General features: G+C 43.1%; 1 protein-coding gene across 1 annotated transcript in view; it reads right to left on the reverse strand.

The window, feature by feature from the left end:
• Positions 1-19,302, reverse strand: part of LOC134535248 (carbonic anhydrase 6-like) — a 35,470-nt gene that overhangs the window by 12,531 nt on the left and 3,637 nt on the right. Inside the window, exon 3 of the mRNA XM_063374319.1 lies at positions 427-591. Within this exon, the coding sequence (XP_063230389.1) occupies positions 427-591 (165 nt within the window). The remainder of the gene's footprint in view (positions 1-426; positions 592-19,302) is intronic.

Genomic DNA, 19,302 nt, shown 5'->3' on the forward strand with positions numbered 1-19,302 from the left:
AATCAGGATTGTCCGACGATTCCAATCCATATATACCAGAATTTAAAATTGTTTCAATGCTGAGCCACCTCGGGTCCAAACTAACAGGTTGATTCAGTTCCACTGGCGAGAAAACGGCAGCAGTTACCAAAGTAGCCTGGTTAAAGCCCACCTTCTAGAGTGGCTTTAGTTACAAGAGTAGCCAGTGATCCTAAGCTTTGGCTTGGGGTTGTGGTAACCTTCTAGATATCCCTCAGTTACCAGAGTGGCCGGTAAAAGAAAGACAGGGCTAGGGCTTAAGGTTGTGGTAGCCCGCCTTCTAAGGTACCTTAGCTACCAGAGTGGCCAGTGTTGGCGAGCAAGTGCTAGAACTGAGGGTCGTGGAAGTCTGCCATCTCGAGCGGCAGTGGTTGGCGACTCTGGGCTGGTGCAGGTGGTCGCAGTTACCCGAGTGGCCGGTGTTGGCGAGCCTGGGCTGGGGCAGGGGGTCGTGGAAGCCGGCGGTCTCGAGCGCCCGCAGTGGAAGGGGCACTGCCTTGTGCCCCACGAGGTGTATGGGCGACTGCAGTTGGCCCCCGCACCCCGGGTGCTCCCGGGACCACAGCCTCTGGTCTGCAACACACGTCTGGTGTCGACCATCTGTCCTGCTGGGACTGGGTCCCTGATGTTCTCTACTTCCTCGTGTTCATGCCTTCAGGCGTCTGCTACTCTGCGGCTGCTTTCCCATTGCTTTCACTACTAACAGCTGTATACAAGCTTACCAAATATGCCAGTTAGGAATTTTATATGTTAATAGCAACACTAAAGCCCAATAGCATTAAAAAGAATTTGCTGAAAATTTGTTAGTGTGTATGAAACAGTAAGGAGGAAAACCTTACAAAAAAATGGGTGTGTGTACTTAGGTACGCACGTGAGAAGTTATACTTCTTTGGCATCATTAAAAAATAGTTTTTAATTGCATGCAAAATAGTGCATGGAGTCCCTCCGCACGGAAGAAGTGAAACTTCGTAATGTGGAAATGAAAATAGAAAGGGGTAGAAATTGAATTTTTAGTGAAATCATATTGTATCAAATCAAACTAGAAAAATAAAGGAAATAAATTTGTAACGATTCATAGATTGATTTTCAGAGAGAGAGAGAGTGAGAGAAAGACACCTATTGAATGTCTATAAAACTAACTTTTTTATGAGAGCAGATTTTCATGAAATAAATCATGAAATCATTCAACGATAAAAGCTGTTTATTAAACTAAGCGGATGGGTTCGCCCCAAGGAGAAAATTTACGCGGCGAGACCTCGTGGACATAGAGAAATGACACACTCACTATTTATGTGTCTATGAAACATGATTTTTTTCTGCAATTTAAATTGTAATATACAAAAAGGGTATTGAAAATTGAAACAAATATGGCAACACTACAAACGGTCAGGATCTTTATTTTTTTTCTTACTCTCTACTTAGTTCCTTACAATAGCATTCACTCCCGCTCAGTCTCTTTCTATTCCAGGAGCGTTAAACGTTTAACGCAACCTTGTTGGAAGTCGCATTAGAAGTATAACTTCAATAAAAAAAAGAAATTCAAAAACAGTTATGAGACTTGACAAAGGGAAAAGATATAGATGGGAAAAAGTGCGGAGAAAGGAGGAATGTTGTAGAGGGGTGAAGCCTAGCGCAAAACAATTAAACTTCGGGGCAAAACAAACAGATGTTAGATACCATTTGGCGATGTGAAGTTTAGCTTAACTGAATCATATAATAACCTTGCAGACATTCTAACAAAGACAAAACTATTTTGTGCACGAATTAGGTTTATCACTAAAATGATTGTAGTTTTTTAGTTGATATTTGGCAATATTCACAAGAGAAAGTGCGGAATAAACGTTTATGATTTGAACATTAAAAGATATCAAATGGTCAGCATGTGTGTATGATAGTATATTGAAAAACATGGGTGTACACAATGTTAGTACTCTATTAAGAGATATTGCCAGTTGAGTACTTGATTTTTGTTACCGATGAAATCATGTTTAGAGCAGTTGTAGTAATTAAACATCATGGTAGTAAACTGTCTTGATATTGAAGAGAAGTACTTATTAAATCATCTAATTGCAAATACTAATGTTATTCAATGAAATCATTAACTCGGTTTGCCTGGAGCATAGAGAAGTGAGAGTAGGATGGCTGGACAGGGTTCGAAGCCGGATCCTGCTGACCACTGTGCCGCCTGGCTCCATTTCATGCAGATAAACAAACAATGTGAATGGTGCTTGGAAATAATATGCAAGGAAAAAAAATCAAGCATGAAGAACCAGCAGAGAGAAACAAAGAGAATATAAATTTTGACACTTACATTTCCGTCCATATCCGAAATGGTGTTGACAAAGTATCTGAACTGGAAATTAAAAAAAAATTGTAAAACCGGAAAAACCATTCCAACAGTAACTTAACATTTACAAATATTATTTTATCATTTAAAAATGATTCTCATACCCACCTTCAGTTGCAATGCAAAGAACTAGAAGTCTCCACCACAGTGGCTTCATCTGCGTGCAAAGAAACACTTCACCCATTCTCAAGAATATTTGAATCAGGGGTTTAATCGGTATCAACCAAATTCAGTAAATTATTGGTAAATAGTTAATCAGTTTCTGAAACCAGTGATGAATACAGGAACTGTTTCGAATTGGGAAGGGTAATTTAAAAAAATTTTGAACACAGGTATTAAAAGTACTTACATTAGTACTGCTTTAATTTGAACATCCTCCTTCAAAAATATTTTATTTATTTTTGAATAGTAATGGAATTGAATATTTTTCTTAATTATTTTGTCTCTATTAACTGATAACTCAGTCATTTATTTATTCATTAACTATTTATTACATTATTCATGGAGCAACAACTAAAAGTAGACAGGGAAAAGTGCTGGATGTCCAGTCGACATCGGGGTTGTTAGAGAAGATAAGCTGATGCAGCACTGACGAAATGAACGCGTGGGAGAAATGGGAGTGCCCTGAGAAGACATGTCGCTCACTGTGATGTTCGTCATGTTTCCTACTGCCGCTAGGCCTTAGTGATCTGACCACTCAACCTCTTAGTCACTAGACATTTACATTAAAATGGAGTTAAAATATACTGTATACAAAGAAAGAAATTTAGCTTGGCCACTTTTCGCTGGTTGAACAAGTGAGATCTTATGTACTTCATAACTACAGACATATTTTGTCATTAAGAAAAAAAAAACATTTTTTGAGAAATGGTTTGGAGCAGATGTTCTTACCGTGAATATGCTGATTGTTTGACTATTACAAGGGCCCAATAACATGCGAAAACAATTTCACTGCTCAAGTACGGTTGTAAACTATCAATATTTTCTTAAAAATTAACTGCAAGGAGATGACACATAGTTAAAATTAATTTAAATAAGCCAAGTGGTTCAGAAATATTTAACATAACTTCACATATTTGCATCATCTACAAACCTCTCTCTTTCTGGTGGCTATTGTATATGTATATTTACAGTTTCCTAGAGAACTGGCGTAGCGACACGAGAACCTACCTGGCTGTCCCAAGGGTGAGCAGGCAGTGGAATGGCGTCATGTTGGCATTATGTGTCTAATGGACCGTGCCAACACATTACCTGCTGCAGAATACATGCAAAACACAAATATTACCAGTACATTTATCATGCCGAGATACTCACAACTGTTACGCAACACACCCAAGTGTCATCGAGGAAAAATCTGGGGCTACGTACTCTGTAAATTCTAAACCTTATACATCTATTCGAACAAATTATAAATATATCTTAATGCAATCAATTTGGAAAGATTTTTACTGACACAAAATAATTATTTCTTTCTTCAATGACATGGAAACTTCATTATGGAATACAGTATTACAATTTGAATATCTTTTTAAACAATGACACAGAGTTGTACATTGTTGTTAAGACAATAAGGGCCCAGGGGAATTGTTACGATTATTAAAAATAATAATCACCGCGGGAAAAAAAAACTGGGTTCCTAAATGGATAGCCCAATTAAATATTTTATTGCACAGTTTAATTGACTGCTAATAATTACAAACAAATAAATAATCTCCTAAATAGTACATTATGTTGTTTTTACTTTGAAGTACAAAACACTTGTGCTTAATTGTAAATTCAAACGCAGTTAAGAAAAATATGATTACTAATTTTGATTGGTGTGTGTGTGTATATATATACTTTTTTCATTATATCTTTTTTACTGTGTACAGTTTTAGCACAAATGAAAATATTGTCAAAGTGATTCAATGCAAATGGTCCTTGCCATTAATATTGAAATATGAACTAATTAAATTAAATAGAAAGGATTTTTTTTGGATTTAAAAAAAATATATATATACGTAGCAATGTACTAATGACTGCAGAAGTAAGCAAAAAAAAAATTCTCAGCCAGTCTATGCTTCTTAAAGACAAATATTTCAGTCTAAATAGTTTTGCCTTGATATGGCTTAGTAACATAGTGATTGAGGGAATTGTAGAACAGCAGCAGAAGCATTTCCTTTCATGATCGTGTTCTTGGTCCTGAAAAGGACCGTTTACGTAAGCAGGTGCACACACTCTCTGACAGCATGCCTGGCCAGCTCCCCGGGCAGCAGCAGTCTCGCGGCCGGTGATGGTGGAGCGCTTGTTGTAGAGGGCGAGGCGGCTGTTCCCGAAACTGTTCATGATGCTCATGGCCTTAGCTGTGCCACTGTCGCTAGACGAGTGAGACGGGAAGTTAAGGGCTCAGATCAGTTGCTAATGCTGACAGCACAGTCAGCGACATGTGCGTCGTGGAACTGATTACTGTCATCATTGCCCGTGGCGAGCCACCGGCCCGGGTGCCTGTCTTTGGCCTCGAACCAAGGGCTCGCTATGAGTCCCAGGCCGCATGTTGCCGCCCCTTACCTCTTGGTTTGTGTTTGGTGGCTCCGCGTTTTCATGTTAGTGTTGCTGATCTCTGCGAGTGGATGTGGCTTTGTTGCCTTGTTATGTATTTTGTGTATGTATGTGTGTATGTGTTTTGCTGCTCTAGTTGCAATGACTTGTGGCTTTTCTAGTGCGCTGTAATGGCGATGCTATGGTTCCAGGTTCCGCAGAGAGAGAGGTAAACCCCCCCCTCAAAGGAGTTTTAGTTCCTTAAGGGGAGGGGAAACCCCCCACAGCAGTGCATTTGCTCCTACCAGCTCGACCGGCCCGGTTTTAAAGCGAGCCGCCCTCGCCCTCGCAGCTGCTGCCTGGCGTGCCGTAGGAGGCACGCCTCGACCAACCTCGCGGGTACCCCGCGTGATACGTCCCACCATTCGGGTCCTCCCCTGGGCGCACCATGCGACGGGCCTCTGTGGCGGGGTTGCGGCCGGCCCTCCCGGGCTCGTGCGTGCTGTGCGTGTGGGAACCCCAGTGGGTTCGTGTAGTAATTTGTGTCGAGTCGCTTTGGTGTTCGTCCTGTTGGTTTCTGCTTAGTCTGGGGCCGGTAGGCACGGTCTGCCATATGTCACTTCCTCGTCCGGGTCATAGTCTACAAGTTCCCGCACCAGGGCGTTCCTGTGCGTCTCGGCGTCTCTATAGAAGCGAGCGTTTTGGGTGATGATGGTGTGTGCTATGGTTTGGCTATGCGTGATGTCATCGAGTGTGGTGGTTCGTCGAGTACTTGTAGCGCCCCGTAATGAGTCGCAGGACCCGGTTTTGTGCAACTTGGAATGGCTTGAGTATGTTGGGGGCTGCATAGCCCCATGTTTCAATGCCATAGAGCACGGCTGGTCGGATGATGGCTTGGTAGATGCGGGCCTTCGTCTGGTTGGGAAGCACCTTCCCCTTAAGGAGGGGGTACAGCTCTCCCACCATCCGCCAGCACCCCTCCACCTTGCCTATATGTGTACGCCAGTTTAGTCTGGAGTCTAGGGGCAGGCGGGTGCATTTTATGCGTGTCTCGCGGCGTTCTTGGGTGCTATTAGTATTTCCACCTCCGGGTTTTCCTCTCTGAGGCGCACCCGGGGTGGTGCTGCTACTGTTGCGCTCACCGCCGGGTGCCATACCAACGGGGATGTCTGTTTTTCGCAGCTCGCTGCTGATTTAGTGATCTTACCTTGTCTGTACACGCAGGTGTAGTTTATGCCCCCTTGTGAACGCTACGTCATGTTTCGCTAGGCAGTGCGTACCTCCCTGCTCTCTTTACCAGGGGGCGGTCCTGTGCTCAAGTTTGTTTGGTAGTCTGGGCACCCACGGTACTTTGCGTTGTGTCCCTGTTTACAATTGGCACAGTGTGGCGGGTTCGTGCAGTCCTGTACATGCCAGTGCGTACCTGCACACTGTGGACAGGCTACCCTGAATCTGCATTGTTTGGTGATGTGGCCGAACTGGCAGCAGTTACCACACTGTAATGGCGCGTATTAACCTCATAGCCCTGAGGTACATCGAGCTGAAACATGTTGAGTGCCTGGCGCCTGCTGTTACAGATGATACACGACCAGCACAGGTGTGTGTTTGTTCATCAGGTCGCTCGTGATGAGAACAATGCTTGTGCCTGCAGGAATGTCCTTAAGCACGTATTTGAGGGGCTTATCCTCCGTGGCGCGAGTCACTAAGTGTTTGACTCCACTCTCCGTGATTGCCTTGAGGCCTACCTGGTACTGCGATATAGAGTTGAAATAGTACATGGTACCTCTCCGTGTGTTTTTGGCCTCAAAGCTGAGACCAAGTTGTGTGAGGAGGTCGTACATGTTTTCATGTGGTGTGGTGACATCATGTCGCACCGTGATCGGTGCTGATCTGTACACAGGGGGCTCTGAGTCCACCCTTGTTTGTGTTTGTGACAAGTTGCGGGCTTGGGACACCTGTGGTGTATTGACACAACTAATTGGTGGTTGATTTTCAGGTGTGCGTGTCGACCTAGACCTTGGATTTTGGTCACACGGTCGTCATCGCCGTCACTACCACACTTCCTAGTGCAGGTGCAAGCGTCCATAAACTCGACATCTGTTGCTGACGCCATTTTGGAATGTAATTCAACCACAGGACAACTAAGCAAACACCTAACAAAAAAAGAAGGGAGTGGAGCACCCACTGACCTAAGCCCTGCGACTGAGTTAGCCAGGGCCTCGGGCAGCGAGATGCTGCGCCTCTGGGTGTCACACACTAGTTTTTATTCCTATCCGTAGCACGTCGCGGTAGTTCAAAACTGGGGGCGGAAATTCTAATGTAGCTGTTCCAGTTGGGACTTCTGGAAGAGCTAGGTTGTGCACGCAATGCGACGCACGAGCTCGGCAGGCATGAGCGATAATGGCGACTGTAGGCCTCGGTTGTACCGAGGGCGGCAGGAGCTCCTGGCGCGACCTAAAACTAAAAATAAGACACATATTTACACAGATCTATGACTAAATTTAGTGCCCATTAGCCCGGGTGAGCTAATGCTGGGGCCCATGCACTCAGGCACTGTGGCCGGCGTCTCTGAGACATAGAATAAGTGGAATTGAATTTACATTGCGAAATTTTTTTTTAATATATATACATATATACACATATATTTGACACTACTAGCGTGGTTTTAAAGCACTGGGAGCAGAAAATTATGATGTGAAACAATTTGGGTGGGCATAGCAGTATCACCATCTCCCGCGCCGACAGGCACTGTGGTCGGCGTCTCTGTGGCGGCCCCAGGGGAGGGGCGGGGAATGTGGAGCACTGCTGCTGAAGAGTAGATGACGGGGTAAGTGGGGGAAAATTTACGTTGCAAAGTATCAATAATTTAGGAACAAAAAATAAAAATGAATGTGGGAGATGTTGCACTGTAGAAGGGTAAGCTGCAATTCTTGTTGGTTTCTTAATAAAGTGCGTTGATTTTTGATGTGACTGGATACAGTTTCTTGATGGTGAGTATTTTAGTGATGTTTTGATGGTTCATACATGACGGTGAAGTTCGTAGGTAAAACGTTATGTCGGATTGAAATTGATAAGGTGTACTCGAGTTTTTTGTCTAAAAGTTCTCTCGACAGTCCGTAACCACTTGTGGCTATTCTACAGGCCCCGCCCACTAGCGCGCACTAGCCAATCAGCGCCGTTCCGGACTTTGGCGAGGGAACGAAAAACTCTGCTGATATTGACTGTGTTATTTTCATGTTCTTACAGGGGTTTTTCGCACAGTACATGTTTTGGCCTTCTGTATTTTCTAGCATCTTCAGGAAGCACTTGCGGCCGACCGACTGACTAGTTTATAGGCATGATAGAGAACAAAATAGAGGCAGAGAAGCAGCTCTGGTAGTTCACCGCAGCATTAATCACACTGCATGCCAACTACCAATTTTCAAAATTTAGAAGCAGTTGGAATAAACTTAAACATAAACCAACAAAACATTAAACTCATTTCAATGATGCTCCACCAGGTAGAGTCATCTGCAAGCAGTTGCATGTGGGATGAAGATGTTTTTATGCTGTGCTGAAGATCTTGCAAATAAAGTGGTGGAATATTTACCTAGCCAAAGTGATCCTGTAGAAGGTTTCCAGGTGCACAGCCAAGACTACAGACATCTAAGTGTACCTACCAGAGCAGAATGGCATACTATATATATCAGGATATGTAATAACTAAAACACTTCGCCAGCATTCTTGTGATGTGTGCAAAGATTATGCAAAATCAAATCACATGTTGGTAGACACTTCACAAACATTTTGTCACTTCAAAGCGGAGCGACTTTGAAGGTTTCGCAATGCCAAATGAAGATTGTCAGCTTTCTTTCCAAACTAGACAACCATTTTGAAGAGGAGTTTATGAAGTCCAGAGTTTGTGAAGGTGTTGGGCAACTAATCCTCACAAAGTTCATGAATGATTATTTCATACATCCATGTCCCCAGTTTCCAAAATTATTTGCTATGAAATTATTCTTGAGAATGATGGTATACCATTCTCTAAAGCATATGAACAAAGATATACTCTCACAAGCTTTGCAAAAGAGAAGAAAAAACAAGAAAGCCTTAAAGATCTTGCATAAGTAGTTGACATGTTTAATATGAGGTTGTAAATTTAATCAGCCTGGTTTGAGTATCGTCAATTCAAAAGTGATTTGAATGTTTACTTTTGCATCCATAAATTGAACAGAGATAATTGCTTGCAAGCATTCAGTCATAACTTTGTAAATATTAAGAGTGGAAATAATCTCACACGAGCATTGCAAGACAATAACGGCATTGTTTTATCCCTGCCTGGAACCTCAGCACCTGAAAACATTACCTACAAAGAAATTAGTGACAATAATTCGGAAAAAAATTTATTCATCCGTACCCACATCCAAAATGCACTATGAACTGTACAGCCCAGTGAAAAAGGAGCGAGTTGACCCTGCATGGGTGTACAACCACATGAACAATATATATTACCTGGAAGATGATGACCAGGAAACTGTTTACATGTTGCATGTGCATTTGCGCGAATGCGAGTGCAATGCAAATGCAATAAAATGCAATGCACCTCAATGCCATCAGAGACACAGAAGCCTTCACACCAAAATATTTCACAAGGGATGACAATATCCCGGAAATTAAGTATGAGAATGAGTAGCTATTGGAATACCAGGACAATCAAATCGACTGGGAATTCACTCCGCTCGACAACCCCCCCACCACCCCAACTACCCATGGAGCAGGAAGAATGGCAGAATGCATCAAAGCGAAAGAGTTGTTCGCCAGTAAAATCTGGAGCTGAGAACAGGTGTCGGGGCGACAATGGGCCACCACGGGACCTGGAACCAGAGACCGCCGCGCCAGCACTTGGGGGCAACACCTACTCCAAGAGCCCCAGGCGTCCCGGCGGCACCCAAGTCAACAGCCCAACATCTACGCACGGCCACCTCAACCAACAATTCATCCAGAATGCCGCCAATAACTGTGGCCATTGGGACAAATAAGTAACTTGTGTGCTCTTTTGATAAAGTAGCAAATTTTAAGTGTTCAATACCTCTGAAAAAATTTTTGGAACTGCTTGTTTTTTGCAATAATTACTCAAATTTATTAATGTTTCAGGCTCCAAAAGGAAACGTTCATCTGTAAACAGCACAGAGGAAGATGTATTTTTAAGAGCAAAGAGGAAGCTGCAGCTGGAGTGCATGGGAGTCCAGATTTACAAAACAAACTTGGACATTTTGTATAGGGAGCACCAACTTAGTTTACCGTACCATGATCCAAATTCACACAAGATATTCAACCAGTTGAATCGTATACAGCTGATGAAAATACATTACGTTGGGGCAGACAATGGCAATAATATAATGCTGCGAGTGCATGTTCAGCGAATTTAGGCTGAGCCTGCACCGGATCACCCCTTCATCACGTGACATGCAGGACTTCCAACCGGCTACCTTTGTATTACCAACTATCATCTGTGAATCAGAATTTCTCATTTACCTGAGAGATTACAATACATCGCTGCGGTCCTACCAGCCTCAGGAAGATGCTGCCTCCTGCAGTGATAATGTACTTCCTACCCCCATCATGCTGCCGCCTATGGATATGGGCAGCAGGTGGCAAACTGTGCCCAGTATTGGCCACCCAAAGAGAAATTCCTCACATCTGGAGACCAGCCCCACCTCATCGCCATTCACAAAAACGAACCGGAATGCCACGCTCCGAGAGGACGTCACCACCAGCCCTGCCCAGCACATCTTCCAGCGTGGCGGCCGCTGCCGTTCCTCCGCCGTCTCAGCGTCACCAGACAAGACAGCGCAGTGCTCCCAACCTGCCAAACATGCCGCAGACCCAGACGAACACCACATTTACAGTTACAAAATACCCAATGCCCCTGGTGACTGTCAAAACAGGCCTGGACAAGGCATTTTTACAAGTAAAGCCGACCCTCAATGCACTCCTGAAAAATAACTACACCATCACTGCTACCAGATTCAATGTGAAAATCCGCACGGCTACCATCCAGGACCACGAGAACCTCACGTTCGTCGAGGAGAGGAAGTTTGAGTGTTTTACCCACCCTAGGCCCGACCAAAGAAACAGTCGCTTCATCGTCCGTGGCCTCAGCATCGACACCGGAGAACTGAACGATCAACTGAAGGCAACGGGCCTCAATGTGGCTGGCATCAAGCGGATGGACAGAAAGACCCCCGGAGGAGAAGCAGTACCTGTCCCCCCTCTTCCTGGTGTCACTGCATGGCACCACACAGCTGTCTACGATCCTAGGAGTGCACTTCTTGGACCACGTGCGTGTGCAGTATGATGCCTACCAGGGCCAACAGGAGCTGCAGCACTGGGGGCACTCGTCGTACCACTGCGACATGCAACCCAGATGCGTGCGTTGCCCGGGCGACCACCCAGCACAAGGACTCGGGAGGACACCCCCAATTGTGTGAGCTGCAATAGTGCTCCCACATCGCAGCCTCCGAACGAGGTCAGCAAGCTCCGAGCGCTGTCGCTAGCGAATGGCTCGGTGTGGCACTTTGCGCGCAGTCTCCGCTTCACCAGGTTGGTGGTCCCTCCCCTGGAGGTGGGTGGCGGCATGGTGGAGTCTGCGACTGACAGGGCGGAGTGGCTGGCTGACCACTTCGCGAATTCATTCACCCCTGCGCCAGTACCAGCCCACATAGCCAAGCTCCCCACGCACTACCAACCTTCTCTGCCTCCCACACCTGGCACCCTCAAGCTGGCCACGCCCAGTCAGGTGAGGAGGGACATTGACCGTGTGCGAAACAACACCGCTCCAGGCCCCGACGACATTTCACCTCGCCTCCTCAAATCCATCTCACGCAAAGCTCTCCTCTAACTCGCAAACATGCGTCGTGGAGGCCCTGATCCTGTCTGCAGGTGTGGTCGCTTAGGGGAGGCCGGGCTCAGGATCTAGCTGCACACAAATAGAGCCGCGCGCATGTGCAATGAGTTCCCAGATTCCCTCGGCAAGGCCGGCACTGTATCCAGCTCCCCAGGAATAAAGGAATCACAGCTGGACTCGTGGCCGAAGTCAAAAGCTGGGTTCATGGCGAAGCTGTTCTTAGGTAACGACTGGATGCTCCACCATGATTTCTTCTTTGACAATCTTTTGTTCCTGCTAATCGGCAACTTGCCTGGAGCAAGGCAAAACACATCCGCTCGCGCTCGCAGCTACGGCTCGACTGACATGTAAGTTTGATTCAGAATTGTGTAATGACGTAACCCCAGGCGATCGTTTCTGACCGTCTTACAGGCTATCATTGCCATGTAAAATCCCCCGCCCCCATGCCCTTGTTAGCTTCGAACCGAGGGCTCGCAAAGAGTCTCAGGCCGTGGAAAGCCGCCCACTACCTCTCGTAATAAGCTGTTTTTATTTCTTTTTAGATGGGGGACGACTATGCAATGTTTACTGCTGTGACAATTAGGTGATTTGTCCGGGGTTTTGTCAGGGTGGTTGTTTGATCGTTGTGGTTTGGTGTCTTATGGATAAGCTTCGAATGCAGCCGCCAGGCCCCATCCCAATGTCAGGGAACCAGGGGACCAGTCCTTAAATGAGGCGGAGGCTGCCATCAGTTGGCTGGTTTGGGTAGGTATTTTTCCTTCCTCTCAGGTGGAGGGTTTTGCCTCAACTCCCCCCTACCCAAGGAGTAGTCGTGCTTCGGTTGGCGTCGCGGGTCATTCACTCACCGGTGGCTTCCCCTTGCACGCCTTGCCAGCAATGCCGAGTTGTCACAATTAAATGCCCTTCTGTGACGTTCGAGTGGGACAGGCAGTGCCTGTACATTGTGCTTTATTTGTTCTATTAGCCTGTTGCTCGGTTGAGCAGATTCAGCTTTTTTATGTCCCTGACCAGACCTGCCAACATTCAAATTTAAAAAATCATGAGGTCCTCGATAAAAATTTCCAGGCTCATAAATACAGGTTAGATATAAAAAACAACAAATGAGAATATTTAAATTTAAGTGACATAACTGTACATTTATGTTACATGGTCTCTGCTTCAAAATTTATTTCAACAAATTATAGGTTGCAGATTTAATTTAGTTGAACATAATTTAGCGCTGTCGTGTAGTGATCATGCAGGGCCGCAACTAAATAAGATGTAAAATAACATTCTGCTCGTGTAACACTATTATCACTGTTCACAGCAAAATTAATTTTTCTATTGGAAGCAATACACCTTACGTGTTAGTTGTGTTTTTTTGTAGCAACATGTTTAGCAATGTCTCCTCTTCCACTATGCAAGATAGAAAAATCAGCACGGCACACGTTACAAAATGCAAAATTGCTTCCTTTACGTGACTCGAGTATTGATGGAAACTCGTTACTGTAAGCTTTCGTAAAACTTGTTTTGTAACTTTTACAAACAAAATCTTGGGGCCCCAAAAAATCGTGAGGAAACACTATTTTGGCGTGAGGGTGTGAGATGGACCTTAAAATCGTGAGCCTCACACCAAAATCGTGAGAGTTGGCAAGTCTGCCTGACCTTTTGCTCAGGCCTCTAGTCAGAGGCGCGCGTGCGGCCGGTTTGTTTGGGATCCCGCTCCGCCCGCTCGGCACCGCAGCTATTCTCGTTGTTCATATTGTCATATTGCGCTTTCGGCACTTGAGAACCATTGTCATGGCTTGGCAGACAACTGCGTTGTGTGGCCCATAATGTGCACGTATGGCCGGACGTAGTTTATTGCTGGCAAGCGGCTGGTGCTACCTGTGGCGTGCGTGTGTTGCGCCCGCCTCCCTAGTGCACTCCCAGCCTGGGGGGGGGGGGGAGAGAGAGAGGGGGGTTGTTGCTGACCTCTCATCCAGGTCGTAGTCCCCCAACTCCCTGACCAGGGCATTTGCATGAGCGCTGGCGATTGCATAGAACTTCATTATTTTCCTTTAGATGATTTTTGTAATGGTTTCGCAAAAAGTGATTTGGTGAAATGTGGTGATGCGGGTAAAGGTGTCTAGGTCGGTGATGATTCTCAGTACTCTATTTTGGGACACTTGTAGCTTGTGGATCAGTTTGGCTGCAGCGTAATTCCCTTACTTCAATTGCATTGAGCACGGCAGACTGAATGATTGCCTTATAGGGGAGCACTTGCCCCTTGATGAGGGGGTAAAGTGTCCCTACCTGTTTCCTGCATTGGACTGTTTTGTCCTCTATGTGCTGCTGCAATAGGAGGTGGGATTTGAATAAGTCTCCTAGATATTTGGTCGTCGGGGTGAATGGGAGAGGCTGTTAAAATAGCTGGAGAGGTAGTGGAGGCTGCGGCCTGTGCCTCGTGAAAATGGCTGCTGCTGCCTTTTTGGCATTGGCTATGAAGTGCCATTTTTCAAATACATTCAGATATGTTTGTAGACTGTCCCTTACTTGGACAATCTGTGGATCTATTGCGAAGATAACGGTGTCGTCAGCAAAGAAATGAACTCTTTAGTTTCCGGCATGGAGGGATATCCACCACGTACCAGTAGTACAAGAAGGGGTTGAGCCTCGCTCCATGTGGAACTACGCTGATGGGTGGGCGTGGGTTGGAGTTTCCCTTTCACTTTGACTCTGAAGATGTGCTGGGAGAGGCGAGAAGTCCCCGCCAAAACCGAAGCCATATTTTTCACCAGACGCCGACCCTGTCTTCCACCAGCACTGTTTGTGGGAGCCGCAGTGATTAAGTGGAGCGACTCAGATAAATACCTCGGTGTTACACTGGATCGCACACTGCACTCCTCACCGCACTTCTCGTCTGCCACTGCCCGGGCCTACCGAGCATACAGTTCGCTGTCCACCCTTCTCCGCCCCCACAGCCCCCTGCCAGCCAAGGACAGAGTCATTGTGGTAGCCATTTTCCAAACACAAGAAAAAGTACACATAGAATTTACAATCAATTCACACAACCTCTTCACATATCAAAATAAACAAGCTGTTAGCATGGACCGAAGACAAAGTTAGACTCATGCAAAGGAATGAATACTCGTAGAAATTTTATTTCCCCGAAAAAGACAATATTACATTGTTGAAAGAAGTGACATTATGATGAAACTCCCGCAGCCAACAATGAGTGGAGGAACATCTCGAGCCATTTCTTCTATGGCATTTGCTGTAAACTTAACTTCAGTTAACAAGCAAATAATGTAAAACATAAATGTTATGCTTTAAGTGAATAAGATGATTTAACCATATCTATTATTTTATTTATATTTTTTATTTTGTTGCATTTGTATATTGTTATACATATATTAGCTTATTTGACTTATTCCAATAAATGTTTTATTGATTTGAAAGTAAAAACAAATATTATTTATTTGTTGAAAGGTACCCCACCACCTGTTGAAATGTGCCCCATGGTAGGGGTACAATTCAACAAAGGTAAGCGGTTCATAAAATATAACCTCATAGTTGAGATTTGAGACTGCAGTAAAAATTAACAAGCAACTCAACATACTATTAAAACTAATGATGCTAATTACCAAGATAAAAAATAAAATGTTTAATTTAAAAAAATTATAGAATAAAATTTGTTGAAATGTGCCCCCTCACCCCTAGTCAACGAAGATAGCGAAGAAGAGGTTATAGAGGATGATGAGAACATTGCAGTGTTAGATGTACATAATGTAGATAGGTTGCAGGTGAAGATGTTCATGACGATATTAGAGATATGTTGGAGTTGACCACAGCAAAACAAAATATAACATGGCGAAGGGGAATTTTTACCACCCGAGAATCACCAGAATTTCAAACTCAAGTTCCAGAACCTGTTTTAGAGCCCTACGAGTACTTCCAAAGGCACATACCACTGGACTTTTATGAGAAGGCAGCCACGTTCACCAATATATATGCGCTTCAAACAGCCTGCAACAGCAGTTGAAGTATAAATTTAATTTGCACTTCACATAGCTACAGGATGCCTGAACTTCCCCTAGGATCCGCATGTACTGGGAGTCTGTGTTAGGTCTGGGATTGTTCCAAGAGAATATGACAAGGGATCATTTTTTCCAACTACGAACCAATTTGCATTTTGTAAATAATTTAGAAAAACCAGACGGATGCACTGACTTTTTTGGAAAGTAAGGCCAATTTTTGATATTGTTCGAAGTCGTCGTTTACAGCTTCATGTTGAGCGTGAAATTGCTGTAAACGAGCAAATGATTCCCTTCACTGGGAAACTTGGTGTGAAGCAATATGTAAAGGGAAAACCTAATCCATGGGGGAAAAAAAATTTCGTGCTTTGTGGGACATCCGGTTTAGCATAAATAAGACTTTGTGCTTATCAAGGTAGTACAACTGGATTTGACAATGGCATTCAGATAAAATTTGGTCTGGGTTCCGGCAGTAGTCCTCAAGTTGAGGGAGAGATTGGTACAACCAGGACACATCCTCTTTTTTGACAACTGGTTTACTTCCTACAATCTCCTTCAACTTCTAAAATCAAAAATTATTTTCGCAGGTGGAACGACTCGTGAAAATAGATTTGCTAACCCACCATTCAAATCAGACAAAAACATGAAAAATAATCATGTAAGGGGCTACACTGAAGAGCTAGTTAGTACTGATCATGACATAGTATTATGTAAATGGTTGGATAATAGAACTGTCACAATAGCTTCCAATTTTTTGGGTATTGGGGCTGAAGATGAAGTGCGCAGGTACAAAAAGGCCACGAAAACCTATATCCCAGTTCGTAGACCTGAAATCGTAAAATATTACAACCAAGTCATGGGTGGAGTTGACCTGTACGACAGATTTGTGAGTTTTTACAGGATCAGTCTTCGTTCGAAGAAGTGGACACTGAGAATGGCATTCCATGCCGTGGACATGGCTGGAATACAAGTGTGACTGCAAGGGAAACAATATCCTGAAAAACAAGATTTTGTATCAGTTGGCCTTTCGCTTTCAAGTAGTTGATAGCCTGCTGAAAGTTGGTAAAACAATAGGCAGGAAAAGGGGAAGATGTGCCAGTACTGAATGTCAACATTCCACGGGTCAAGAAGGAGAAAGCTCCTGGTGCCAATGTTCATCTGGACAGCGTTGACCATTTACCCATTCATGACCAGAAGAAAGAGCCTACGAGATGTAAGAACACAAGATGTAACAGTAAATTCAGGTCTCACATCATATGCCAGAAGTGCGAAGTGCACCTTTGCCTGACTCGCGAAAGGAAATGTTTTCGTGACTACCATACACCCAAGTAATGAAGTGTTCAAGATAAAATTGAAAAACTACGATTTCTTCCAAACTGTACGCAAAGTTTTTAGTTTACTGAAATCTTGATATGTCTTTCTTCAACTGACGTGTGTAAAATCTATTCAGTCAACTTTTATTGTAGTTTTATTATGCAATTGCAAATATATATTTGTCTATTGTTATTGATAAAAGATTGTGATTGATTTATGCAGTGCAAGTTATACTTTTAGGCCTAGCATGCAACACTGAAACAGGGTATTTTTTTTTGCAATTTGTGTTTTGTATTTTCATTCAAATTTATTTCAAACTGTAGGCTATTACACCTAAGTTAGTTTATGTACTGAACTAACCCAAGACATGCAAATTAGTTTGTAGCACACAACACTAAAACAGTAATATTTTATTCCATTTTGCATTTTGTGAAACAAAATTTGACAGTTTTCATAAAATAACTGCTGAGTCTGATTGTACAGAATAGTGTACATTAAAAAAAATTATGCCCATATAAAAATATCCTAATGCATCTGGGTACTTTTGTATTATTTATGCGCTTACGAAGGCTAAAACCTAATAATATATTTCTTTAGTTAGGCAGAACATCCTTCAGGCATCAAGTGTAGCTATTTTTTTTATTAATTAAAAGCTTTTATTTAACTTGCAATGTATGTATGTATGTTTGTTCGGGTGGAATCTTTGAACTCAATTTTGAAGTAGATATCTTCAACCGATTGAGCTGAAATTTTGTATACACATTTAGTTTAGATGACAATGCACGATATGGTGTGTGACATCATTCTAAATCCAATATGGCGGACCATCCAAAAAGGCGGAATAGTTATTTTTAATGCATTTCTACAATATGGATATCAAATGAAAGGGCTTGTTGAGAGTAACTCGAAAAATAATTTGGCATCATTCTAAATCCAATATGGCGGACCATCCAAGATGGCGGAGTAAATATATTTAATGCACTTCTACAATATGAGTATCAAATGAAAGGGCTCATTGAGAGTAAATTGAAAAGTGAGCTCCAAGCTGAAATAAGTTTGACTTGTGTAATTTGGCGAGATGGGCGTCATCAGCATTGGTCTGCAACCTGTCCAGGAGAAGGACAACTCCAAAATCAAACTCGGAACTGTGTTTCGTCAGGCACAAGTAAGCTCCAAGCTGAAATAAGTGGCGCATTCTCCCAAACACCCAAGTCAAGGTGAGGCCGTGCCGAGGACTGAGTGGCATCGGGGTGTAATATTGATGTCGTGAACGTACCACTTCAGGGCACCAGGGCGAACCCTGTTGTATATTAGCTCTTACCCTTCTAAACGGAGCTCTGGGAGGGTCGACGAATATTTCTTCGGTACTCGTGGGAACAATATGGGAAAAACAAATATTTAAGTAGGGTAAAAACATTAGAAGGTCTCCTTATTGGAGAGCTGGACTGTTGGAAATTAACCGGCAAACGACCTTGCAACAATGATGCGTTGAATGAGATGAACAGACTGACAAACCTAGCCAGCGATAACTAAAAATAAAAAATAAATTGACAGCAAAAAAAATGTTTTTAAAAAAATGCTCTAAAATGCTCTAAAAAGAAAATAAATTTTTCCTTAAAATTTTTATCAACTTATAACCTCATTATATACTATTTATATTATCATAAAAGCTTGTCGCACGATTTTTAAATAAACTAGTACCAATTTCATTATGTAAATTGATCTGCTAAGTTAATTGTATTTTCAATTTCAGTTTAATTAAGTAAATACTGATAGGTAATTAAACCTCGCGACTAGCTTTTATTATCATATAAATTGTATATAATGACGTTATAATTTGATAGTTAAAAATTTTAAGGAAAAATTTATTTTCTTCTTTTTAGAGTGTTTAAATAAAAGCTTTTTTTTAACACTTTTTTTTTGCTGTCATTAATGTACATAATAGTGTACATAGGGTCTGAGGAGGTTTTAACAATGCACAAAACAATTTTTTTTTAAATTGAATAAGCTACCAATAATTTTTTTTTTTAACCACTTAATATGGATTGACCTTATAATATATAATTGGCTGAGCCCCAATTTGTATTAAAATAAGTCTTGATTTATAAAAGTCACTTGCTCGTATATATAAGCCATCAATCAGTAAAGGTCAACAGTCATTAACCTCATCACATCATAAACTGTGCAAGTTTATTTACCAAACAAGCCAACCTGTGCAACCTCAA

Source organism: Bacillus rossius, chromosome 8, assembly GCF_032445375.1.
Source record: "Bacillus rossius redtenbacheri isolate Brsri chromosome 8, Brsri_v3, whole genome shotgun sequence".
Classification (NCBI taxonomy): domain Eukaryota; kingdom Metazoa; phylum Arthropoda; class Insecta; order Phasmatodea; family Bacillidae; genus Bacillus; species Bacillus rossius.